Raw genomic sequence first — 27,266 nt, 5'->3', positions numbered from 1 at the left:
CCTAATTCGTGGCCACATGTGCCGAAACTTTTCGCCACCCACAAGCCTTTAAAAAATAAAGCCGCGAAACTAGGCCGGAGAAAACTCAACAGAAAACCGATCGAAACCCGGCTTTGCTCGGATGCGACAGCGCGGGCGGTCTCACCGTGGGAGGGCACGACGAGCACGAAGCGCCTGGTGGCCACCAGCCGCCTGACGTGTGCCAGCTGGGAGCAGAGCACCCTGGTGTGGGGCACCAGGAACGGGGGCGCCAGGGCCCCCACCTGGCCCTCCAGGTCCCGCACCTCTTGCTCCAGCCACAGGTGGGCCATGCTGCGCATCACTCGCTTGCGCTCGCTCTCCTCGGGGCTCTCGCTCCGGCCCTGCGCACGCCGGCCGACATCAGCCTCCAGACGGAACACCCTACGCGGACGTGGGGCTCTTGGGGCCTGCTCACACATACGATGCGGTGCCAACTCGGTGCCGTAAGGCCTGCTTGCACATATACCACAATGCTTCTGCCCGGCACGTAGCCAGGATTTTGTTTCGGGGGGGTGGGGGGCTCAGGCCACATGGGCCCCCCCTGGCTACATGCCCGGCTTCTGCGCTGTGCTGATTTTGCACTATATTAATGAAACAGTGCTGATATAGCGCTGCATCGGTGCTAAGTAACGTTAGAGTCAGTGTTGCATCAGCACTGTTCCCAGTGTTGATTTAGCGCAGGGACGTATGTGGGAACCGACCTGTGGTAACGTCTCTTACAGTGCACCATATTATCGCTCTATTGGCAATGTGCTTGCCTCATAAGTCATTCTTCTCGTTTACGAGCACCATGCAGTGCTAATCAGCACTGACACCACATACCACCGATGCATCCGACTTTGCACGACCTCAGCACTTCCCTGCATGTGTGAACTGGCCTTAAAAACAAATACCTCCGACTTGCATAACAATATCAACATTTATCAGACGTTTCGTCTCCTATATGGGAGACATCATCAGTGTGGCCTGGGAACACCCGACTAGCTACCAGAAATCCAACGCTTCTTCTTCCTTCTCTTCATCCGTAGTGCTGGTTCTGCCGACTTCTTCGTCCATGGCATACGGGAGACATTATCATCGTCTGCCCTCGCTTCAACTTCTTTTTACATCCGTCCTGGATGGTAAGTTAAATGACAAGTTATTTCAGGATGTCGGTGTATACATTGTTTTTAATCATGAATCCCGGCTTTTGGAACATTTTTGCGTGAACTGGCCTATACAGAATTTGTGACAGATGTATAAGGGCTTTCCACAGTTTCCAATGAAACTTCCGCAAGAAGCCAGAGACCGTTACACCCATCGCTGCAAGAGCTACGTACCCATTCAGCCTTGGTCAATCGTCTTAATAGATGCTCGAACCGAATGAAAATTACGGCAAATTGAAACGCATAGCCAAGTTGCAACTTTTAGACAAGTAGTGGCTCCAGCCAAATCGAGACCGTGCCGTTTCCAACTCTAGCTCTTTCGTAAATACTTCGTAAATACAATGACAAAAAAAAAAAAAAGTGTATTTAAATGAGGTAGTGAAAATTCCAGGGTTAGGAGCCTAGTGTAATGGAACACCTCATGGCTCTGTGCATGTAGCTTAAAAAAAAAAAAAAAACATACAATGGGTTTTAGCAGTATAGTTCTCATATTTTATTTCTGGCATGTTCTAGCCCCTTTAAAGACGGACTAAGTTCTTAACTTCTAAATAGTTCATTGTAAAGTTATTTTGTTCTATGAGTTTTGTAGGAAAAGCAAGCATGCAAACCTGAAACAGGTCCATCATGCATAGTGTTGCATGTGTAAAACATGTGCGCTCTTCAAAAAAAAAAAAAAAATAATGGCGCAAAAAACAAATTTTAAGAACACTTAAGCACTTATTGTGAGTTGTGAATGGGAAAGCATGAATGTCCTTCCTCCGCTCCCTTAGTTCGTCTGCGGTGTAATGGCGTGCGTGGAGGGCCACGTTTCGCTATTGTCAAGGTTGAAACCGGGAGCCGAGCGCGCACTCCCCCTCCTCCTCCTCTCCCCCCTCCCCCAGGAAAGGGGAAGACAGTGCTCCATGTGTCTTCGGTTCTCGTCTCTAAAACACACGGTTTTTCGCTACAGCTCTCGTGTGGACGAACCATGTTGTCTCTCAAGAACCACGACATCCCCAACTTTCTTGGACGTCAATGCCTCGACGCATGCACTAAGATGTGAATTTCAACTGAACAACAACAAACATCACAATGTTCCCCGGGAGTAGTTTAGATGACAGTCATCAAATATCAATAAGCGGTACTTAAACTTTTGGACGCGTATAGTTTCCGTTCCACGGCCCCGCAAATTTTTTCGGCATTGAATCCTATGGGCTACACTCACAAAATTGTCAATTTCCGCTTTTCTTGAAAAAGATCATAATGTTCCCGAGGAATGTAATTGCCCGGGTATCATAGAATGCGTATCAATTATGATTTTGATATTTTCTTTGAGAACTTTTTATTCCACGGATTGTCCCAGAAAGCTGGTCATGATTAAACAAGAATATTCGTTAGACACACATTCGCTACAGAGGAGACCATCACATTTAAACCGTGTGAATGAACCGGGCCTTTGTTAAACGGGTGCATTTCGTATAAAATGTTCGTTTAACGCAGTCCTTGTAGCATTCTACAATCCGCGAAAATAGCGAATGATGAAAAATATATTCTTCTAAGGTTCCTAGGAACCAGGTGTTCCACCGAAAGCACGCGCGTGAAGGTTACATACCAGGACTAAGCAGAGACGGAAACACCAAGTCTTAGTTCCGAATACCACGTAATGAATTTGTGTTTCAGGAAGCTTGAAGGCAGTTAGCAAGAATTTATTAAAACTGTAACCATTCAGACAGTCACGTTGGCGCTCGGATAAAGTAGGCTTCTTCTAGCCACCGAGCGGAATGATAAACAAAACCGCCGTTGGTAGGACGCACATTCCAACCAAACCCCACAAAAAGGAAAAAAAAAACGAATTCCACAAGCACGAAAAAAAAAAAAAAAAAAGAAAGAAAGAAAAGAGAGCTTACGTTGTCGAAATTGCTCTGCTAGGGGGACGAAAACAGGAAAATCCCCTAAACCCCGTGGACTGGCTTAGGGGACACGGGGAAGTTTCGTCTGGCGTCTTTCTCCCCCGCCCGGAGTCTCTTCTCTACGCTTCAAAGGACTCCTTCCCTTCACAGGGGAAGAATGATCCCCTGGCCGCATTAGCCACCCAGGTGCTCGGACACGCACCTGCCCGCTCCTCCCAACCGAGGGGTGCCCGCGGCCGGGTAACCCTAGTCCTCCTCCTCCTCCCCCCCCTTCCCCCAAAACTTCCCGAGACTGCTGCTACTTTCCGAGCAAAACTAGGAGCCGACGGTTTGTGAGGCCCCAGGGGGAGACGACGGGTGAGCTTCGAACGGCGGGGCCGACTCACAAAATTTCTCTCGTCAAGAGGGGAGAAAGCATCCACTTTCCGGGGTTCCCTCCCGTACGGGGAAAATCCGATAAAGGTGGGGGTCGCGGGGACGGTGAAAGAGGGGAAAGGAAACGACACCGATGAGACAAAGGAGAGGATAGTAGGACGAGAGAAGCGCCCACGCTGAGAAAGGAAAGGGGGGCAACGTGGACAGAAATTGTTATAATAGGGAGAGAAAAGCGGAATAAGAAAAAAAAAAAAACCGGGGAAAAGCGGGAAGCTGGGGGTTCGGGAAGCCTACAAACAAAGCGCAGTGAAGGGAGTGGGGAGAGTCACAAAGCACAGCGAAATAAGACAGAGCCCTGCCCGTTGCAAATAAATACGGGGAGTTGGGGGATGGGGACAGAGCCGACAAGCACAGCGGCGGCAACAGCACAATCCTCGCAGTGTTCCCGCAGGAGGGGGGACGGAAAGAGATAAAAACGAAAAGCAAGAGGCGACAGTTCTCCCTCACTCTTCCTTCGTCGACCAGACAAGCGCACGCTACTACACGAGCAGAGTACTGAGAAAGAGGCGGGAAACAACGAGGCCCTCTGGCGAGCACACGCGGCACAATGGCCGCCTGCCACGGAAAGAGGGAGGGGGGGAGGAAGGGCGGCAGATAAGGCGGCGGCCTGCAAAGCAAGCACGCCAGCAGCGGCAACTAAAGCGACGCAGGGGGACACACAAAAGCGAAGCGAGGCAAAGTAAAGCAAGCGGCACGGTGCGACACGCAACAACGAACGACGACGGCGGCGGGCGGGATTGCCTCCCCGCCGCCGACCCGGTTCGCCACCTCCCCGCGGGAGGCGCCCCACGTGGTGCGGTCACGTGACCTCAACCGTGGGTCGCCCGCCTCCTCGTAGCAGACGACGACGACAGATCGGCGCGATGCGGGAAGAAGAAAAACGGAGGAAAGAGGAGGCAGAGAGAATGTCGGAGGACGGAGTAAGAAGAGCCAACAACTCCAACAACCGACCGACCGCGCACTAAAAGACCGGGCGGGGGACGTCAAAAAAGAAGCCCCCTACTCTGGCACACACGGGGCGGGGGGGAAGAGGGCTCAAATAAAAGCTCGGAGGGAGGGCAACGAATGACCGCGGCGGTGTGTGTCGGTGCGTGTTGCCGGAGTCGACGATGGGAACGGGGAAAGAAGGGCAGCAAAGCAGCAGACGCTCCTCGGTTTACGACGGGAGGGGGCAGCCTTTTCTATGGACTCCCCTACTTTGCAGCCAGAATGGCCCACGGGCCCCAAGGGGGCTCGGTTTGGTCGCGACACCCGTGTCCCCCATCCCGGGCTCTTCAACTGCCGTTGTTGCTGCCGGCCAGCGGCGGTGGTAGGGGGCCGGGTCGACCGAGGCCCTTGGCCGCGTCTCAATTTCACTGGAATGGCACCGACACGCAGACAGCTTGCAAGCATTCTCGGTAGCGCGAGCAAAAAAACCGGTCTTTGGGCGCCTGCCTTCTGACAGGCAGTGCGCTGGATGATGCAGTCGTTTCTGTCACCGAAGGCTTTCGCAAAAGAGGACTGGAGCGGAGTGGAGATGTACCGAAGGTAAAGATAACCTCCGGCTTGGGGGCTGATCACTCGTTGGCGGCAGCAATAAATGGCCGAAAAAAGGACAAAACCAATCAACCGTCCCACCAAATTCGGTTCTCCAAACAAGGCTACCAAAACAAATCCTCCCCCCCCCCCAAAAAAAAAAAAAAAAAAGATAAAGACGTGTTGCTAACGTGTATCAGAATTCAGGCGATAAGGCTGCTTAGCTCACAACGAGTTCGTCGGCGTTCCAATTATTTTATTAATTTCTTCCGTTGCAGTGTTTTCCGCTACTATCAAGCAAGAAAGCAACGCCCTACATCGGACAACAAAAATTAAAATTAAAGGATAGCTGGAGGAAACCCCCTCAAAGTTATGCAGCACAGCGACGGACACGTGGCGCCATCTCTGAGTGACGGAAACAAACATACAATTACGACGGTGGCGACACACCACGGTTGACGCGTACACTGTCGAGTCACGAGTTCTCCCAAACAAACATGGCCGAAGCGGGAGGTCCGTCAGCCGGCGACGACGAAACATGCCTCGAAGAGGCTCTCGATGTGGCCCTCGAGAGCTCGGTCGACGCCATCGAGACGACGCTTCAGCTTCGCGAGCACCTCAACGAACTCCTCGAGGCCGGGCTCATCGAACTCGCGAGGGCGCGCTTCGCGATGGGCAACCGCGGCGCCGTCTCCGCACTCCAGCTGCACTTGGGGGACATGAAAGCTAGCCGCACCGTCCTCAGCCAAGTAGACGAGCGCGATCGTCAGCCGTACTTCAAATTGCTCGTAAGCGCGGACGACGAAGCAGCACCCGCGAACGACAAAACCGACACGGCTCGCCGGAGGCATGGTGGTGACGGCGACGATCAAGCCTTTCTCGACGAAGTTTCCGATAAAGGTTCAGACGAAGAGGAGTCTACCGCGACGGCTGCTGGTCCGTCGCCGAGCGGAGACCCGCTGAAGTGGTTCGGCGTCCTGGTGCCGGCGTCGCTGCGTCGTTCGCAAAAGTGCTTCGCCCAGGCGCTTGAAGTGCTCACCGACGTGGCCAACGAACAGGTCAAACTGAGCTCGGCCCTCGACCGATACGAGAAACTGCGCGCTTCGGGTACTCGACCCTAAGCCGTGAACCACGTCAACCGTCTATGCTGCTGGAAGGCGTACACAGATTTAATGCCGACAGTCGTGAACGCATCTAGCTCGAAGAGCTCCAAGCAAAGCTGCCACTGCCAAGGCACTCGTTTCGGTGTGGTGCAGTAATGTGTACAGGAAGCTTGGCACGTCGGGAGACACGCCGGTCGTGCCACCGCTGCCAATGCGTACACAGAGAATAAAATCCAGTTCGTTTGTTGCACGTGTCTCGCCATTGTATATGCTCCCACTAGCCGAGGCTGCACAGACATGCTCCCCTACAAAACACAAACAAAATCCATGGACTGAACCGCGGGTTCTCGAGCACCTCTATATTGACCTTGAAAAGATGCTTTAGCAATGAATCTGATTAGCCAAAATATCCACGAGTCCCTTTGTTCAGTTACATCCTCAATCACTCAGAGTGAATTAAAACTGACAGTGCCATAAGTGGCCATGTCGAGAAGGCTTCGCAAATGCTGCCGAACCCGCCATCTAGTTCAGAACCGGAAGTAGTTGGGGGCTTTTTGCACACTGGCACCACCACATTTCAACACGTGCGAGAAAGAGCAAATACTGGAATATGGCTCTAACACTTCAATCCCACTTTGAACAGTCCGCAATAATTGCCTTCTCCACGTATCACACTTGGATTTTCTACAGAGGTGTGGCTCATAAGGTTAAAATATCAACGCATAAACTTACCTCGTTCAAGAAAGAAAAAAGGAGAACCTGTTTCGGCCAATCTACGGCGTCATTTCCCGGGAGACGCAGACGGTGCTCGTTGACTTGGAGATGCTGCCAACAGATGGTGTATGCATAGACATACTTTCGCTAGATCGTCTGCTATCAAAACCTGAACCGGCGTGCCCTGCGCACCTTCGATGCATACATCATCTGTCAGCAGCGTCTCCAAGTCAACAAGCACATTCTGCGTCACCTGGGAAATGGCACTGTAGACTGTCTGAAACAGGTTCTTCTTTTTTCTTTCTTGAACGAGATAAGTTTATCTGTTGACATTTTAACTCTATGCGTACACCACCTAGCTATAGTTAATCTTAGTGCAATACATTAAGATACTGATTTTTGTGGACCGCCCAGAGTAGGATCGGAGCGTTAGTGTACATGCTGTGGAATAAAAACAATGTTCCAGTACAAACATCATGGGCATACTTGCCACAATGTTAGGACTGGAACTTAGAAGACTGGTAGCCTCCTAAGTTTGTCCACCGCAATTGCAAAAGCATCGCATTTCAATGAGGACTCCAGTAATGCCTCATGCATTCGTTGGTATTTCGCCCATGATGGTAGTTGTTGCCCATTTTGAGAGCATTTTCCGAAACGCACACTCCCAGTCAGGGGGGCGGGCCATTGTGGTACTGGAGCTCTTTCTCTCTCTCTCCCCCCCCCCCCCTCTCTCTCTCTCTCTCTCTCCCCCCCCTTCTTAAATACAGCTGTGTTTTTGTAAAAATCTGAAAAACACTCGCCGGTAAATTTTCTGTTAAAGGCCGACCACCAGACTCGAGATTCTGCAAGGCAGAAGATCCTCCTCTCCATGGGGGAGGAGAAAACATGCAACGGTGGACAGGGTAGAAGGAGGGAGAGGAGGAAGCGGGGGAAAAGTGGAGAGCACGAACTGGTCGTCGGTCTTTAATTTGGATTTATCCGAAAAAGAATAAATTTCAAAGAGACAATAATAAAAAAAAGCACGGGGGCAGCGTGGTCCTGAGGAGATGCCACTTCAGTTTCTTTTGAAATCTCAAACAACTGACAACGAGAGTTTGCTTTTTAGCAATAACGTAACAAACCTCCCCCTTTAATAAAAACAAAAAACAATCTTGGTTACATTATTGCGCTTAGCAGCAGTTTGTACTCGACAAGAAAACCCACGAGAAAACACTCGGCATGAACCTCAGTATACCCACAGTCATCTCGGAGAAAGTTCTCAACATCTACCTGCTCTTCTATGGCACGAAAGCAGTATGGGTGCTTCTGAGAAGCGATGTGGACCCGATGCCAGCCTTGTTGCGAGATACGCTGACATCACGGGTGAAAGTCATACGAAGCCGGTCATGACACAGACACACGCTTGCTGACATTAGCAATGCTGCTGTAATGGTTACATTATGTGCAGGGACCCTTCAGATAAAATGTTGCCAGACAATGCCGCGGTCATATTTTCAAGAGGTGAGGTCACATCCATACAATTGGAAAAGACAAGCGTAATTTGGAAGGTCTCTGGACAATTTGAAAAACTTTGCAAGTATTCATGGGCACATTTCTTTTGAATGCTTTAAAAAATAAATTTTACAATGCAAATTTTTATTTACCAAAAAAAAAAAAAAAAAGTGAGAGCACTATGGTTGAATGGCCATGCACATCCCCAACAATGTTACCAGGGTTGTCTTTTTTGGATTGACGGAAACGCCAAGGTTGCTTCGAGAATCACGGTTAACAGTCGCCGGTATTCGCAACGAGCTTCAAAGCAAGACGTTTACAGGGTCAGACTCTCAAGTGTGGGAACCCTCCCTTCACACAGTTAGCGAAGGCAATGTTCAGTCAAGGGGGCCACTCCGTCTTATCCGTCTAGCAGATTGCTTAAAGCGGTACTATAATACGTGCAACGCGTCCCCGCCTCATGTGTGGTTCCTCTATTTCTGCCCAATGACGTCACCAAAGTGTCGTGCTGTTGCCTGCAGCAATCCTGACGGTGGCACGGCAGAGGAGGTGGACACAGCTGATGCCCGTTTTGTCGCCTGCTGCTCTACAGCTTGACAGTCCAGTAAATCTTCAACAGCCAGGGCTTGGGACTAGTGATGCAAAACTATAAAAAATTTGACTGTCGAGACTTTTTCCCAATCTATCGAGCGTCGAAAACTATTGATAGTTGACTATCATCGATAGTATTATCAATAGTTGACTTTCGGTAGTACTAGCGATAGTGCAACCAATAGTAATATCGATAGTTGGCTTTTAGTCGACAGTCAATACCATCGAAAGTCAGCTTTCAGAAAACTATTGAGTGTTGGGAAAATTGGAGTATAGGGTGTTTGTAAGAAATCCGAATTCGGCTTTTTGCACCGCAAAAATAAACTACCGTAGAATACCGTGCATCCGCCCATTCCACATTAAGCGCCTATTCACAAATCTGCAAGATCTGAGAAAATATGCACAGTACATTGATATGTAATAATTGATGACCGGACAAGCGCTCATCCGCCATTTTTTTGCGATTATCTCCAAAGTTTGAGTGGGCACTTGCCCAGTATTTTATGGTAGACATTGCGGAGAGCTCAAACTTCGTCAAAATGTAGCCCCAGCCGTTTGAGCAAGGTGCCAAAGTTTCAGCACCAACCGTTATCTTACTCAAAAGTTATAAGCAATTTTCTGAAAATTTCAATGAAAAAATAAGGCCCAGTGTTGCCCGTTTTCGGTTTCTGGCGCAATAGAGCTCCATGCATTCGAGAAATCCGTCGGCCGCCATTTTTCTATTGAAATTTTCAGAAAATCGCTTATAGCTTTTGAATAAGATAAAGGCTGGTGCTGAAACTTTGGCATCTTACTCGAACTGACGGAGTTTGAGCTCTCCCGCAATGTCTAGTTGATTTCTGCGGTGCAAAAAGCCAGGCTCAGATTTCTCACAAACTCCCGGTACTACCCAAAAAGGGAATGACGACGAATATGTACGGGCAGACAACGCATGGTTCTGGGAGAAACATGAAATTGAAAGGAAACAAAACATAAGAGTTGCTTTCTTGTACAATTAATATAGAGGTAAAACAGAAACGGCAGTTGGCTAGTTTTCTTATACACCTATTTTGTATATTCATGGGGCTCAGATATCAGGCTTCACACTTTAGTATGCCCTCATCTGTTAAACTATTCAATATGTTCAGTACTCTTTTGTTTGTCTGGGAACTAGGCAAAACACTCGCTAAAGACATTTAGCGTCAGGGTTTTTACAAGTTGATTAAAAGGTTAAAAGGCGCGAACAAACAGGACGGAAAAAGAGACACGTATGACACGGACAGGCGCCTGTCCGTGTCGTACGTGTCTCTTTTCCCGTCTTGTTTGTTTGCGCCTTTTAACCTTTTAGTCAATATAACCAACTAGCCCCAACCAAAGTTTTTACAAGTTTGTTTCACGCTCGTGTTTCCTTTATTATTCAATTGACACATATTCCTTTTCATAGAGCCATGACCACTGACAGGTGAAAATAAGCACTCTGCTGGAGATCATACTTTTTTTTTTCTTTCTCCTAATGGCCATTTATAGCAAAGTCCCGAAAATCAAAATTAGCTATCAAAATTAGCTGTTTACGAAATCACTTAGGCTTGTATGCCATGATATGTTGCCACTTTTATGTTCTGTGCTATTTGGGCAGAGTGTAATACCGGTGGCTGGGGCAACATTTACCTGTTGGTATAAAATACAACTTGAAAATACAGAAGCCATCAGATAATCTATAAATAAATATATTTGAATCAATAAATATATAACAGAGATTTTGTTGTGCAGCCTTCAAACTGAATATCACCAGACAAAAAGCTTATACCGCGAAAAAATAGCTACTGAGGCCTTTAGTTTTTCCATTCTTCAAGCACAATAAGTTTGGGAACATAACGTTAAGTGGATAAAAAATAAATGATAAATACAAAAATTTCTTGTGGTGCAAGTAACAATATTGTTTGCAATGAGGCATTATTTCAGTGAAAAAGGCTTGTGAATCCGAAAAGCAATATTGCTTCCCTTCTTTCTCGCAATCTGTTTGTTTCGAAAGAATGCCACACTTATCTTTCCACCCGGGTAAAGTCGTGTCCCCATACTTGCACATTCAATCACCATCGCTAGCATCATATTCAAGCAAGGATCTGGATTTATGCAACAGATACACAGTCTACTTGTCAGGGGCGACAGGGATATCCATTTTTCTGATTCAGCTCATAAAAAGCAAAAGGGCACACCCCGGAAAGCAATATGAAACAGCAAAGAAACTTCAAAACCTATCACGTTGATATCTTACTCATAGTTTTTCAATAGTATACAATAGATATTTTAATAGTTTGTTGTCAATAGTTCCTAAGGAGGATTTTCTACTGTTTTGGGATTGTTTTCAAATAGGTTTTAGATTGTTCCTCGATAATTATGCGGAAGTCCCTAATTGCAGTCGTACTTTTCTCCGAGCGACACAACATTTCCTGGACGCTCTTCGCCTCCTAATAAAAGCCTATCAATAGCATTACGATAGTTGGCTACCGAAAGTTTCTCGATATTCGACTATAAACAATTTCACGATAGTCGTCTATTGATAGTATGTTTCGAGTTTAACGATAGTCGACTATCAAGTTTTTTCACTATTGATAGTTAAATTTGGATTCCACTATCGATAACAGTACTGATAGTTTTGCATCACTAGTTGGGTCACCATGACCGCAGCGACACTTGTGTTCACTTGTGCTTTTTGACGGAACCTGGTGGGTTTCTTTGTTACCTGAAGACTGTGCTTTGTAAAACTCGCTCCGTAGCTTGCTCCTAGGGTGGCCATGGCGGGTTGGTCCAATAACGGCCATGTGGTTCCCGTGGGGAAAACCAGCAACAACGCAATAAGTCCATAAAATACATTCACGGAAAGGGGAAGGGCCACAAAAAGAACCAAGCTCTGTGGAGCAAGACCCTCCCCTAATGAGGCCACTGTTTTGGGCCGGCAGCCAGCGGGAAAAAGACGTGTCCGGGATGTCGGTAGCAGGTTTCCCCAAAGGGGCGGACGCGTCCAAGCAAGAATGTTCATGAAGGGTGTGCCAGTGGCACCCAAGAGGTTAAGGGAAAGCCATCTCTCTTGCATCTAAGTCGCACGCAAAACCATGGCAGCGCCCACAGCCTGCATAAGCTAGGCCTAGATCCGGATGTGGGGAACATGTGGTTCTGACAACTTCTATGACCAAAAGCCAGGATAGCAACGAATGACACACTGGCTCTTGTGACATAATTTCTTGCCATTTTGGGACCGCTTTTGATGCACGGGCAAAATAGGACGTTATATACACAAGTCAGAGATGCACAACAGTTCGAGCACCGAGCACTACCAAATGCTGCTCTGGTGCAAGAGCTTAGGTCAGTAAAATGTTTAGTTTCACGAGAAAAGAACCTGCATGCAACCCCTTGAGACAGAGTGTATTGGTGCTGTGGAAAAAGGGCTCACTCCGAGGATGGGGCCTGGCGAGACTGTGCCGTTGGCGGACACTGCTGTGGGCCGGAAGCGGCGCTCCTCCGGGCAGTAGCGGAGTCCGGACCCTGGCTTGTTGGCTGCCCACTGGCCAAACTGCAGAATGCACTCCAGCCGCAGCCAGGCCTGCACATAGCAAATTGGCCAGGGGAGGGCTTTGTTAGTTCAGATCAGTTCAGTTTAATAATCCTCAAAGGCCATAAATGCATGAGGTGCATTTCATGAAAGGTGGGGGGGGGGGGGGGGGGGGGGGGATGTAGTGGAAGAACTGAAAAGGGAAGAAAAAGGCTGCACTTCTGCAGCTTCTTCTCCTGCCTCCATTGCCCATTTATTATTATTAGAGTAAATAAAATGAATGAAATGATTTGAATTGAATTGGAAGTGCCAGCCTCCACTGCACCACATATCCAAATAATTATTCACCCCCAACCATAAACAGTATGACAAACAAGGTGCAGTGAAACCTTGGCCAAGTGAAAGCCTTGGAATAACAAACGTTTCAGACATCTTGATGAAATTCCATATACTGTACTGACATTTTAGCCGAGTAAACCCTTTTTTTAGATTCTCTAAAAATACACATGAGAAGGTGCGATTCCTTTCGTGCATAATGGCACCAACTCGGTCCGCACAAATAAGCACAGAATAGAGATGCAAAAATGACCATTTGGCGTAAGTACAAATGTATGGTTTCTTTCCAAATAGAACTTTCCAGAAAATGCCACAATGCTATTCTCAAGCATAAGGAGCAACGAAAATTCTGGGTGTTTCACCACTGAAAGGGCTACCGAAAAGAAAAAAATGCTTTTTTTATAATCCGGTTGGGACATGCGGGTAAAAAAAAAAATTTACACAAAATATATTTTGAAGAGCAATATTGATGGCACAAGATTTATTTTAAATTCTGCGCACAAAGCCCATGATGCTACAAAATGGTCATACACCTTTTCCACCTCAACGAGATGGTCATAAACACTCACCACCTCATTGTGATGGCCAAGCCGATCCACCTGTCCTCCACCCACCCAAAATGCCGAGAGAAGACAAGTGGAAAGGAGGTCACTACTGACTGAATCATGTACTGGCCGTCAATAATGCTCTAAAATTTTTTTTTTTTTTCGCGTAAAATAAATTTTTTACGTGCGTATCCCAAATATTGTCTAAGAAATTTTCTTTTTCATTTCAGTAGCTTTTTAATTTTGTCCACTACTGCGGCATTCACTGGTTTCTTCCAGCTGATCTCTAATTTTTATTTTTTGTTGTACTTTGTGGTGTCCTTGCTATGCGTGTGAGCAGCATTTTCAACAATGAGCGAGTCAGCTGCGACCGACAGATTGAAAGAGCGTGGTCAAATCTCTGGTTACTCGGCAGTCACAAGGAAGTTTAGCTCTCGCGGTACGTTCATAATGCTACAAAAATGGAGCAACTACTAAGCCTAATTGTGTTTCCACATGCTTTTTTCAAAAGTGCAGATTTATGTCATCTTTATGTCTCATTACATCTATGCATCGTCTTCAGTTCACATAATTATGCCTCGAAGACTGCTACAGTCACTGCCAGGATATGAAAGGCGGGGCCTCTCTTTTGGACATTTGGCCTCAAGCAAGCACTTGCTGCCTTTCACCGTGCATCGGCCTCAAAGATCACGAGATGCCCCAAACGTTATCAAAGCTAGGAAGCTTAATCTGGAGGCCGGACAACTGAAACACCTCACAACCACTCTTGTCCTGCGAGCGACTGTCCCATGTTTCCCTTTTACGCGTTACAAGAACCCCATCCCTTTCTAGGCCCCCGTGACGCTTCTATTAGCGGCGAGATGTTACGGTGGCGCCCTTGTATAGTTCCCTCTCGAGACGTCATGACCTTGCGAACGACATGTTCAATGGTGTTTGTAATGAGCATGTTGGAAGCTTGAAAGCATAGCACTCTGAAACCAACTTTGCCAACACTGTCAAATTGAAGTCCATACATTCCTCTTATTTCCGTCGATGAAAAATCTTTTGCTGACGTCATAGTCAGCATTCGGCCAGTCATGGGCAGGCTGACCACAGCGATGCTTTCAGTCGCTCACGTCGCCAATAGCGTTCTGCCAGGGTTTGCGCTGGGAGGTGGCAGACCCACCTGAAGTGCTTGGCTGGAGGGTGGCTGCAGTGCCCAGTCCACCGCAGCGTGTGCCCTGGCCAGTGCGACAGTGCCCCTGAGGCAGATGTCTTCGGCCAGGGGGGGTCCCTGACCCCAGTTGTCGCCGGGTAGTCCCACGGGGCCGCGGGGGGCCCCCATGTCCGAGCACCGGTCCATGGCCTGCCGGCCGTCTGCAGGATGGGCGTCGCATCGTATTCGAGCCTCTGTCACACTTATTTTAAAGCTCACAATTGCTTTACCTTTCTATCACTGAAACTGATTTCTATGCTTCAAAGCTATTTGAGAAATACTAGGAGTATGGCTAGGCATTCCCCTTTAGGGATGCACCTTCCGGTCCCTTAGTCCCCATCTTTCCTTTGTAGACTGGACCGACTTAATGTGAGTATATTTGAGCATTCTTCATTTGATGGATAATATCTCACTTCCCAGCAAAGTTAAAAGATTGGAGAGCAGTATTTTACTAGTTACCGCGTGACCTTGAACAAAGAAAGTGGATCCTCATGAACGCTTCCCGCTCACGTCCTATGAACTCCGGCTCCGGACAGGACTGCTTAATCTTTGGGTTACAGTAGGGTCGACCTCCCCAAACATTCTATAGGACCCGGCCCTGAATAACGCCGAGAATTTTCCACTTGCATCTTACGAGCTCCGGCTCTAGACAAAAACTCAACAAGACCTACAAGGATATAGGATTTTCCCCCCGCTTACTACCAATGGAATTCGGCTCCGAAAGAGTGACGTAATCCCAAACGATTACAAAGGTTTTAGAACATGGACCCCGGCTTAATACCCGTGTAAGCCATAACCTCCATCCCTTCTTCAAATGTCTAAAGAGGTTTCCCATGGCACCCAGGTCGTCTGTGGAACAGGCATTGCATTACAATATGGGTGTGGACATCTGACTGAGAAACAAAGCCAAACAAGAACTGCAACCAAAATACTGATTTGGTTTCATGTAAAGAGCTTAATCTCACTGACTGCAACCACTGGCTGATGTAGTGTGGGAAGCCTGTTTTCTCTGTTCTGTCTCTGTAGTCTGTTTTCCCGAATACTGTTTTGTATCTCGATGTTTGGGATGTTGACACATTTTATAGTCATGTTATAACACCTGCACTTATATATCTGAAGCACGTTTACAAAAGTGAAAGATATGTTTTAAAGTATAGAAATCATGAGCCATTCCACTCTGTGAAGGTGGATGACCAGCGCAGCTGTTTAGCGCAAGACACAGACGTGACACAGAATTTTGAAAAAAGGTACAAACACATTCATTGTCTTGATCGGTGGTCACTGTGACAAAAGGTAGGCACACATTTATTGTTCTCTTGATCGGTGGTCATTATTTTGCGTGGACTATCGCCGCCCCGAGGACCCGGAGGAAACTAGACACGTGCGACGGGACCGCCACCCGGTGGAAAGTAGTCACGTGCGACGGGACCGCCACCCGGTGGAAAGTACACGTGTGACGGGACTGCCACCCGGTGGAAAGTAGACACGTGTGACGGAACCGCCGCCCGGTGGAAAGTAGACACGTGTGACGGGACCGCCACCCGATGGAAAGTAGACACGTCTGACGGGACTGCCACCTGGTGGAAACTAGACACGTGCGACGGGACCGCCACCCGGTGGAAAGTACACGTGTGACGGGACTGCCACCCGGTGGAAAGTAGACACGTGTGACGGAACCGCTACCCGGTGGAAAGAGACACATGTGACGGGACCGCCACCCGGTGGAAAGTAGACAGGTGTGACGGGATCGCCACCCGGTGGAAAGTAGACACGTGTGACGGGACCGCCACCTGGTGGAAAGTAGACATGTGTGACGGGACCGCCACTTGGTGGAAACTAGACACGTGTGACGGGACCACCACCCGGTGGAAAGTAGACACGTGTGACGGGACCGCCACCCGATGGAAAGTAGACATATGTGACGGGACCGCCACCCGGTGGAAACTAGACACGTGCGACGAGACCGCCACCCGGTGGAAAGTAGTCACGTGCGACGGGACCGCCACCCGGTGGAAAGTACATGTGTGACGGGACTGCCACCCAGTGGAAAGTAGACACGTGTGACGGAACTGCTACCCGGTGGAAAGTACACATATGACGGGACCGCCACCCGGTGGAAACTATACACGTGCGACGGGACCGCCACCCGGTGGAAAGTAGTCACGTGCGACGGGACCGTTACCCGGTGGAAAGTACACGTGTGACGGGACTGCCACCCGATGGAAAGTAGACACGTGTGACGGGACCGCCACCCGGTGGAAACTAGACACGTGCGACGGGACCGCCACCCGGTGGAAAGTAGTCACGTGCGACGGGACTGCCACCCGGTGGAAAGTACACGTGTGACGGGACTGCCACCCGGTGGAAAATAGACACGTGTGACGGAACCGCTACCCGGTGGAAAGTAGACACGTGTGACGGGACCGCCACCCCGTCTAGTCTGGTGTCTGACACCGCCAGGGGGGGTCAGACACCAGACTAGACGCACCGGATGTTGCAAAAGGAAGGCACTAGACTTCTGAGCATGTTCGGTCGAGCAGACAAGTAAATTCACTAGTAATGGGCGGGGCGCTTAGAGCAGGCCGTGACCTCTACCTAAATTGCGTCTAAAAACATAAATATTGCGCAATTTATATTTTTCTGGAAAAACTAAGAAAAAAATGTGTCCCAGCTAAGCTTTAAAAAAAATATGTTTTCTTTATTGCCGTGTTTTTTAAAGTGATGATGTGTATGCAGATGAGCTTGCAAAGATCAAACCCAACGACTTAAACATGAGTTATCACAATTTCTCAAAGAGCACCAGGCACTTCTAGACTCTTGTCTTACCGAGATACTGAGCCACTGAAACGGTTGTCGACAAGCCTCCACAAAGGCCAATGCTGAGAAGGAAACAATAAATTCTAAAATGGCAATGACCTGGCCTGGAATGGTAATGACAAAGTGAAATAAACGGAATAAAAGGAAAGAAAAACTGAAGAAACAAAAACAAAGAGCCCATGCACAGCTGCTGCAAAACGTCTATACACCTTTCCAGAAAACACTCCTAGGCTACCGCCATGTTGCTGATGCGGCTCGTGAGACTCTTGCGCCCCCTATCAGCTAGAAATTTTCTTCCTCTCTCTTGGACTGTCGAACGGCCCTCGATGCGGTTTTGCGAACAAAGACAACTGTTCTTCCCCTTCCCAGAGATAAACCGCATAGAGTCCTTCTCAGTCATAGCCAAAAATAGTTGTTCGGGATGAAGTCAGTAGTGCCCGCTCCCTTGCCTTGGGCTGGAGTGAAAAAAGGAAGCCGTCCCCAAAACGTGCCCCAAAACGAAGTCGTCTTGGATTCCAAATGATCGTCAAGATGCGACTGTCGTCAACTGCGACTGTGTTATTTGAGATCTTTCTCAAATCAATTATTTTTTGACAACACTGCATCGTGTGGTACATACAATATATTGTTTAAATGCTAACACTTGCTAAATTGTATGTCCATGTCCTGTCCACCGGTAAACACATTATTTGTGAGCATAAAAAATGCATGCCTGTCGGCTATCTTCTGTTATAAATTATTTTCGATAGCCGAGCGCTTTATCATTTGACACACGGATAAACAGGCGGCAACGTCAAAACTTACCGAAGAGAACAACACCAAAAAACCGACAACTAAAATAGTTTACATTAATTTTTTGCTTTTTTGTTTTTTCAAATGTGGTACAGTCGAACCCGGATATATAGATTTAAAAGGGGATTGTAAAATAGTCCGATACATCAATAATTTGATATACAAAAATATGTTAAATTAAGCTCAAGCTGAAATTTTCTGGCGTCTCTGTTAATACCGAAGGTTGCGACAAACAGGAGCTTACCAAATAAAGCACCCAAGTGCCGCTAAATACAGTAGAGCGAAGTTGGTGGAGACAGCGAACACCACCATGCTTACATTCGCACCTGGCCGGGACCTCTAACACACAAAAAAAAGATTGAGGTACACCTAAGCACTTCTTATGAGTTGTAAATGCAAAAGCATGTACATTATTATTATAATGATATTAAATGCAAAGGTGCAAGCGAGCTGGACAAGAATGACGAAAATAATTCCTGGAGAAGGGGTACAAGAAGGGGAACACGCGTGTTGGCACGTTGACTGGCGCTGAGCTGGCACTGACTAAAGTTCCTGTGTAGGCTCCCGTAGGGCGCCTATACAGGAACTCTAGCGCTGACGGACACGCAGCGCTATAAGGTGGCCTGTCGTTGAAACTGACACGCAATGTCAGTTTCAACGACCGGCCACCCATGCTAGCCAATGGGATCGAAGCGGTGTAAAAGGTGCCGTGGCTAACCGACGAATGGGAGCTGGCTTGACTTGGAAAAGATTTAAGAGACTTTTTATTTGCTCATTTTATTTTGGGACTAGGGAGTTGCGCAGCATCAGCAGTGTTCGGGGAAAGGGTGCAGGCTACCATTCCGACAGCGGGCACTCCCTGCTCCCCTTACGCGCGTGCCCTTCCCTTTGCTTTCACCATCCTCCACTTTTAAACATTTTTTTTTACAGTGTATTATTTTTTTTTTTTTACAACTGCTCTTTCACTGCATATCTTACCGCGTGTATGCTGGCTTGGCGGCCTGCCAGCCCCGCAACGCGAGCGATGTGCTCGCCACCGGCGCAATCGGATCGCTGAAAAAGCAATGCGCGGCCGAGCTTCTTCGTTTGCTATATCGAGTGTCCCCGCCATGGGTGTTTGATACAAAAAGACAACGCTCCTATAATATTAGATGTGATTTTCAAGGGGATGCTTAGACCGTTTGATAAAAACAATAATTCGAAATACCTGGGTGTGATATAGCCAGGCTCCACTGTACAATGCTTTCTCAATGTTCTCGGGAAAATACATACACCATGAAACACAAAATACAGCGGGAAAAGACGAGAATTTAGCCGCCAGCAGTGTTTGAATCTGTGCATACGCAGGCTGCACCTTTCGAAATCACAGTCCACTCGGTTAGGGTTAGCAGGGGCGCCGGTGAGAGTCTAGCCTCAAACCCAATGACTGGGCTCGAAAACGGTTTGTTGCCCCTGGGGTTGAGTGTTCCTTGGAAAGGTGTATATGAGTTCCTTTAAAATGAGCAGTGCACACAGATTCCAATAATGGAAGGAACTAACCCTTTCCTCTTTCTGAAGAGGATACCCCTTCAAGAAGGACAAGGCAGAAGGCTAGGAACCTTGAGACACCCCTCAGAAGGAAAGAAGGACGAGCTTACCGGTGGTGGCAAGCACCAGCTCTTCAAATCTCTGCAGCACATTCAGCAGTGTTGCCAGGTGGAGCCACAGCGGACCCGCAGCCTGCAACGTGTAAATTCCCATTGTCACACAGATCACTTTACTCTAGCAAATTAAGGACAACTGGCAGCAATCGAAGTACAGAAAGTATTTGTCGGAGGCCACAGACGAGTCCGTCGCTGCTGAGCTTGAGCTTATGTCGACCGGCCGGGCTAATGCATAACAAAAGCTGGAGGCAAAAATTTATTCCCGAAAAACTAAGGCACGAACTCCATGCTGGAGGCCGGGAATTGGAAAGACGCGCCCTGCCATTCTCACTTTGTCGGCGACTGTACACACGACAACTGGAAGGGGGGGCCACTCACCTGAGCGCAGGGCCCCATGAACTCGGCGTGACCTCGCAGCCAGTCGCACAGCACCTTGATGCAGGGAAGCAGTCCCTCGCCACCCAGCTGCAACAGGAGCTCCCGGCCAGAGCCACGCACCGGGTCGCCACCGCTGTGGCATGAGAGAAGGGTTCGGGCGCTCACAAAGGAAGTGTCGGAGGAGGAATGGCAAGTACCGGTAAGACGACCCAATGCCTAATGGGCAGAGCATTTCCAATATTCTAATACTCTAATTATTATCATTCTGTACATGGTTCAGCTTGTAAGGTGTTGGAGAAAAAATGAGGCTGCATTTCTGCGGTGCTTTACAACAGATAAGAAACGTCAAAGAAAATGGCGCTTTTTGACACGAACCCAACTCGCTTCTCTGCCCCTTGCCAAACGCTGTTCCCTCTTTTCTTGCGTCTCATTGGCATGACAAAAAGGCTGATCCTTAGTGTGTCGCCGCTTCTGTTCGGCAACATCTTTGGAGCAGTGGTTGAGCGTTGGGCTCACAATTTTGGGGTCATGAGTTCGATTCCACTTGGGGGTTTGGTATATTGTTCTTTCCTCTCAATCCAATCATCTCTCCTGGACATGTACATTCGTTTCGTGTTACAAAACAAACTTTTCTAAAGGGCGGGGGGGCTGCTAAAAGAAATGTTATTGTACTTAAAATCAGTTATAAAGTAGTTGGTCACAATCTCTTATTGCAAACAATGCGTTGGTTGCAATAAGAGAAAAGGCTACTAAGTAGCACAGTCAAACCCAAGTACCGTATTTACTCGCATAATGAACACACTTTTTTCCCTGAAAAATTGACACATATCTGCATTTATTATGCAGGGTATAATACTTGCACTTACACGCTTCGTGCAAATATCATATTAGGTACCAATATGACATGGCAAGGTACTGTGGCATGTCTCCACTGATGGAGGCGCACCCACGGCTGGTCGGGGGCGCGCCACAGTAACCATGCTTTATAAAGTGTGAACGTTTTTAGGGCGCTTTCGGCGTGCCTTTTGCTGAAGGAAAAGCGGACTACGAAGCCCACTCAGCACAGAGAGCAACACGATCATTATTAGGCCTATCCGCTTTCACGATTTCACTGTCTGAAAGCAGACCACAGGGGACGACATGCTTGTTGATATCAATGCATCCGATAGGCGAAGAATGTCCAGGGATGGGCAATTCCTCAACCCAAGCTTCGTCAAGTGTGCGTGCTGGTCGGTTTCACGGTTGATCCCTTCCACAACTACGCACTTGAAGCCATTACGAGAGCGGCTTGGCTTGGCTTGATTTGGCCTGATCATTTGGTGGCAAAAGAAAATTGGCTCGGTGAGCTTGGTGGCTAGCTAAGTTGCATGCAATTCGAGACTCGCAGAGCCGAAAATTGAAGGTGCATTCATTGTGCGAAAGAAAAAAAAAAAGTCAAAATATTGGTACCAGCTGGGGGGGGTGCAATCATTATGAGAGTAAATACATATAGTGAACCTGGGAATGTTGCCATATCAAATATAACTCTCTAAACCCAGTTTCCTGCTCCTGGTAATGCATTTTCAATAAAACTTAAGTTGATTGCCGAAGTATCTTGAGCCATCTCACATGTCGCAGGCCGTTTTCTTATACGTAATGCATGAACTTCCCAGAACATAGGAGGAACTGCCGTCATTCTTCCTTTCATTTCTACCCTGGAGGAAACACGGTGAGTGGATGTAGAAGTGATTTTCAGCAGTGTCGCGGCAATGCAAAAGATTACTTTCCTCTAAATTCCAACGGTAGAAGATTGCTAGGCAATCTCATTCGGCTGTCAGAACCCGAGTCTCACCATCCCGCCATGATCCTCGTAGCCACGTCCCCTCCTGGATGCGACCCGAGGCGGTTTTTGAAGGTTGAGAGTGCTAATGCACCGCTGCTCTAAGCTTACGGAGCGAAAGCTTGTACCGCAGAACCCAGGGATCCTGGGTTCAGTTCTTATATCAGCCTGCTTCTATGTGGACGAGCACCGCACCTGCATGCGGTCGTGTATCACTACTGCATGATGAACATTAAAGGTTCCAGGCTACAGTATAGACCACTTACAACATAACCGCTTTAGTGCAGGACCGGGTATAACGTGGTTTTTTTAAACCACTGGTTCGCCTCCCATAGAACTCTATGTAATTACATAACGCTTAAAATGCAGGCGTGCGAAGGGAAATACCGGTTATAGTGCGGTTTCTGGCACAGCCCGCCGACCGTGTCGATGACCGGAGCAGCGAGCACGCTTCCCTGTGAGACACTAGATAACGGCGCTGACGGCGCGAGCCGCAAGCGGCAATCGCGGGACAAGGAGATTGCTCGAAGAAGCGGGGAGAAGCGAAGAGAGAGGCTTCAGTTGCCATAGCGACGGAGGGACGCACGCACGTGTCGTTCACGTGCGTCTGTCCCTCCGCTGCATTGGAAACGAACAACCGCAACGACAGACCAATCGCAGGTCAAGGAGAAGTGTTCGCGCGCGTTGCATGCCGGTCGCGGGCCGGCTGCTTCTATCCGCAATCATGGCGTCGGTTGTGATCGTCGTCGTAGACGGCGTTCATCTCATCGTTCCGCGTAAAAGCGCCATCCTTGACTGTGAATTTTCGTTGTGCGTCGCTATGATAAACCCAGCAAATACTAGAAGGGAAGATCCACCTACTCGTGCGGCGATGTCGTGGCGGCGCTCTCAAGACGACAGAAACGCCCGTGTCGTCGTGTTTGTTTACTTCGACTACAGTGGTGATTTCCAAGCATTTGTGTCCTCGAACATCGCCCGGATTTCTTATTTGGCGCATTTCATGCGTGTGCTCAAGTTCAAGGTATTACTGGCGCGTACTGTATGAAGGATGCAAATTTTCACGCGTTTTCCTCTCCGGAGAAAAGTGATTAGGGTTAGCAATCCTGAACGCTTGCAACGTCTGTCCGCAACCCGCGACGCAGTTAAAAGGCTGCGCCAGGCAAAATCCGCTCATTTCTTTTAAAATGTGTCACACTTGAGACAGAACTGTACTGGTCTGGTGAAATAAGGACTTTCCTCAAACTAAGCTTTATTTTTCATGTAACATAAAATGAATTCTTTTACAAAGGTAAGTTGTCTCATGGCATGCATTTTGGCCTGAAAAATTGATGTTTTGGTTATAGCGCGGTACCGCTTGTAGTACAGATTTTCGCGACTCCCGCGACATATGTTATATGCGGTCTACACTGTAGCAGTCCTATGCCACCAGCTAAATTTACAATCTACGGCGGATATGCCAGACGCCCATTGGTGCCAACTAACAAACATGCATCACAGTTAGATTTTATGTGACCCGAATGTGCGCATGCAATGCTCTTTGCCAAACAAAATTTAGACGGGACGGTTTCCTTTTTCTTATTTGGATGGGATGCAGCCTTTACCTGTCATTGGTGGCAGTGCCCAGAGGACTTTCGCCTTCTTCGGAGTCTGGATGGCTGCTCCAGGGATCGGTGGGACTCGAATGGTCGGAGGATTCTGCACACCAGATGTGGGCACATTTATGTGTCTATACTTCCAAGGCCCTTCATTTTTGCGACCCTAAAACTTTGCACAGTTCAGGTGCGCTTCCGTACATTTAACATAACAAAAAAAAAAAAAAAAAGAGCAATCAAAGGGACAGAACAAAAAAAAAAGGGACACAGGAATACACATGCTGACTCACAACGGAAATATAGAAAGAGAAAGAAAAGTGCCGTTTTTCATTGTGTTCAACGATCACTAAATAACCTAATTAACCACCCTGTTCCAAACATTAGATTTTGGGAAAGATTACGAGCACATCCGTCGTTCTAGTGATCGGTCGTTCACGATCAAACTGACTCAAAGCAAGGAGGAGGGATTTCCTCCATTCTGATGGTGCACTGCCCTTTAGGAAGAGAAGACCACAAGTGCAAACTATGCACACACTTTCAGATAAAAGGAAAGAAGAAGAAAACGAAATTTAGAAAGTTGCCAGCATCAATCTAAACCTAAAGGCTTGTCCATGCACTCGCGTTTGGTTGCAACCGAGTCTGCTGTGCATCCTCGTGTTCACTTGTGACGACGAGAAAACACGGCGGCACGCTGGTGCCACCTGTGGGGTAGCCCGAAGAACTGCGTTTGACTACTGTAGAATCCTGAACGAACGCCCACACCCAAGAGATTGCCCACCCTGTTTTTCGGGCCGAATATATGCAACATAAAAATTCCGAAACATCATGCAATCCCCCGATTCACGCAAGATATCAGTCGCGTAATGTCTGATGGGGGATCGCATCAACCGCGCTATCTGCAATATCAGTATGTGTGACAAGCATGATCAGAGCAGGTTTCCTCGTGTTCATTGTACCGTGTGTCACAAATTTAAATAGACTTTTTTTTTAAGCTGCTTTTGTTGCGAGTTTAGATGTTGCCTTTTCGGCATTTTGCCCTCAGTGACGTGTGTTTGCCTCCAGACGCGCTTTTGCCTATGGGCGTGATGTGGTCTTCGGGCATGTTTTTGCCTGCGGGCGGTGTGTTTTCCCCGTTTAGGGAGTGCAGTGTTGCGTAGGTCCACTGATGACCGATACACACGATGAACTGATCTGCAGATGGATTGTTCATGTGACGATATGTCCACGGTTCGTCTATCTCCCAAGCGCATCCACACAGGGAAGACAACGAGCAGACACCAGTGAGGATGGACCGAACCTGTTTGCTTCCCCACAGTGCTGCGAAACTCCAACATCGTACAGTGCAGTCCACTTATAACGATATTATTAAATGCGGAAAATCCGATCGTTATAACCGATTATCGTTGTATCTGGACTGACCCTGAAAACTGCCCAAAATAGTTCCCCCAAGCAGAGGGTTACTCACCAGTGTTCACTGAATAACACCATAGAAGAAACGCCGCAATATAACAAAGTTTTATTGTAGGGTCATCAGCAAGCACACAATGAAATGGTGTCAAACACGCAAAAAAAAATCCAAGATCTCCGCTTGCTTGTGTGGCAGCTGGAGCTTGACTATCGCGGTGTGCATACAGCTCGTACAAGGCTTCCCTAAGCCTTTACCGCTGGTCGTCAAAGCCGCTTGTTCCAGCCTTCTTCATTATGACGTCCCCGGATTTCAGGATGGTCGATATCGTCGACTAAGAGTGCTCATACTTCCGGACGAGACTTCCGACCTTAAATCCTTGCCGCCAATCACGTAGGATTTGCTTTTTCTCCTCGAAGAAGATAGCTTTTCGCTTCGTCAGAGCCATCTTTCACGCCAGCGACGCGGGGAAGAGGAGGGCGGGAGGGGTTACGAGGTTATGGGTATGATGATGATGATAGCGCCGAGGGTTTAAGGTTGCGCACAGCGCCTACTCACGGAGTACTATTCGGTCGGGGCCCATCGGCGATGATCGCGTCCGCCGATCTCGGTCATTTCTTCGTGGAATTTCACAATTTTTATCTCATTTTCTGTTGAATTTTCGTAGTAAACATATTCTACGCGATCATTTATTGATCGTTATATCCGATATGCCGGGAAAAATGCATCGTTATATATGGTTTATTTTTTCATAGAACCAATGCAAAAATTTATGCTTCTATAAAATTGATCGTTATAACCGATATATCGTTATAAGTGGTATCATTATAAGTGGACTGCACTGTACCGTGGCACTGTTGTCCAAGTGAGAAATCAATGTTTGCTACCGCAGTAAAGAATCATACGCTGCTGTTCCGCACAGATTGAGAAGGAACACAGTGATAAACTTTGTGCGAAGCGCCAATGGCTTTACTAACCCAAGGCATGACAGTGACACAGGCGTGGCTCTGCGATGAAGTTCTGGGCTCGCAAAGTGGCATTTGGAGATGCCTTCACGTACTCCGTGCTCGTGCAGTGCACCACAGCCAGAAGGAGAGCCTTGCTCGGTCAAAGGCTGATTGGACGTGCAAGAATTATTGCGGCGTGCTAGACGAGTTTTGACGAAAGCTTCTTGACACGGACTCGGAAAGAGTACCGGAGCCTGTGTCACGTCATTTGGACAAAGCTTCTGCAGTTTCTTTCACGTGTGAAACCAGGAATCGAACGACAAAATGAACCAGCGAACGCACAAAACACAACGATGTGCCATTTTAATGCGAAAGCAGTAACTGTTCCATGGAGCGAACCGGCGTTATCAGCTTTTGAAGCCGTGCCAAACGGCACCTAAATTCCCCTGTCCCATGGAGCGAAGCCTGTAGTCTGTAGCAGCCACCCAATTGGCTGGCACACGGCGCAGTTCCAAGGAACGCCACCCCACAGAGAAGCCCGCTCCATGGCGCAGCGGCCCGGCCGCCGTTAAGAGCGAGCCGCCGGTTGCTGAGCAAGCACAGCCTGCCTGGGCAGACTCCAAAAAGGCCGTAAGGCCCAGCTCAGCACGTCGCGCAGCATGTAGAAATACGCAATGTATATGAATGCTTTTGCGTTCCGACAGATTAGTAGTCTTAAAACATGTACTCCACAGGTTTTTATGAGCCACCTCAACTAACTATATTTTCTGCCTCCTTGGCCTTTACCATTTCCGGTATGCTATTTAGTATCACAAAATTCCTAATAGTTAGTGTGGAATCGGCAAAATAAAATGATGCAAAAATAAACGTTCAAATATACCCGCACTTTTCAGTGCCGTAACGTCAGTGGCAGGCAGCCTTGCTAGTCGAGCAAGCAGTCTAAAAAATAGAATATGCCACTCCTTTGTTCCGTGCTGGAGTGCGGATACTGGAGCGAGCTTCCGAAGCATTCATTTCACACCATGAAACTGCTTTGAATCAACTGGGAACAAATTCTACAGTTCAAAGAGTGAACCCCCCTCTTCCACAGATGTCACTTTTTCGTTGTTGCTAGTAGAGACTTTCAGTTTGAAAAACGCGGTGAGGACCAAAACTGTAAATTCAGCAACTTCATGAAAAAACAATATTTTGACCTAATATTTGGGATACTATTTTAGCGATATTTGTTGGCGAGTTGAGCAAAATTTCAAGCAAATTGGAGACAACGAAAAAACCAGTGGAGTACCCCTGTAAGTGTGTTTGTTTTAATTGTCTGGAAAAAAAAGAACAAAAAAAAACAACAAGAAAACTTTGTATCGTTGCCA

At 47.9% G+C, this 27,266-nt stretch overlaps 2 protein-coding genes across 3 annotated transcripts in view; one reads left to right on the top strand and one right to left on the bottom strand.

The window, feature by feature from the left end:
* LOC8051920 (protein SMG5) overlaps positions 1 to 27,266 on the bottom strand; it is a 69,620-nt gene that overhangs the window by 7,955 nt on the left and 34,399 nt on the right. Inside the window, exons 12-17 of one of the 2 annotated variants that reach the window (XM_029970440.4) lie at positions 23,560 to 23,653; positions 20,140 to 20,272; positions 19,756 to 19,837; positions 14,480 to 14,670; positions 12,335 to 12,484; positions 146 to 362 (exon numbers count right to left, since the gene is read on the bottom strand). In XM_029970440.4, coding sequence (XP_029826300.2) covers positions 146 to 362; positions 12,335 to 12,484; positions 14,480 to 14,670; positions 19,756 to 19,837; positions 20,140 to 20,272; positions 23,560 to 23,653 — 867 coding nt within the window. The remainder of the gene's footprint in view (positions 1 to 145; positions 363 to 12,334; positions 12,485 to 14,479; positions 14,671 to 19,755; positions 19,838 to 20,139; positions 20,273 to 23,559; positions 23,654 to 27,266) is intronic. The other variant, XM_029970441.4, reaches the window with a different exon arrangement.
* On the top strand, positions 5,480 to 6,358 carry LOC8051923 (coiled-coil domain-containing protein 115). The gene has a single exon (XM_002434273.3). It carries the CDS (start codon positions 5,503 to 5,505, stop codon positions 6,124 to 6,126), a length of 624 nt encoding a protein of 207 aa, XP_002434318.3. The 5' UTR covers positions 5,480 to 5,502; the 3' UTR covers positions 6,127 to 6,358.

Source organism: Ixodes scapularis, unplaced genomic scaffold (genome assembly GCF_016920785.2).
Source record: "Ixodes scapularis isolate PalLabHiFi unplaced genomic scaffold, ASM1692078v2 PGA_scaffold1__304_contigs__length_218370807, whole genome shotgun sequence".
Taxonomy (NCBI): domain Eukaryota; kingdom Metazoa; phylum Arthropoda; class Arachnida; order Ixodida; family Ixodidae; genus Ixodes; species Ixodes scapularis.
The sequence above is the reverse complement of the archived record's forward strand: the minus strand, read 5'-3'. Positions and strand labels throughout refer to the sequence as shown.

What these genes read in the sequence shown, in the direction of transcription:
- LOC8051923 (XM_002434273.3), top strand. Translation starts at nt 5,503, where the DNA reads ATGGCCGAAGCGGGAGGTCCGTCAGCCGGCGACGACGAAACATGCCTC.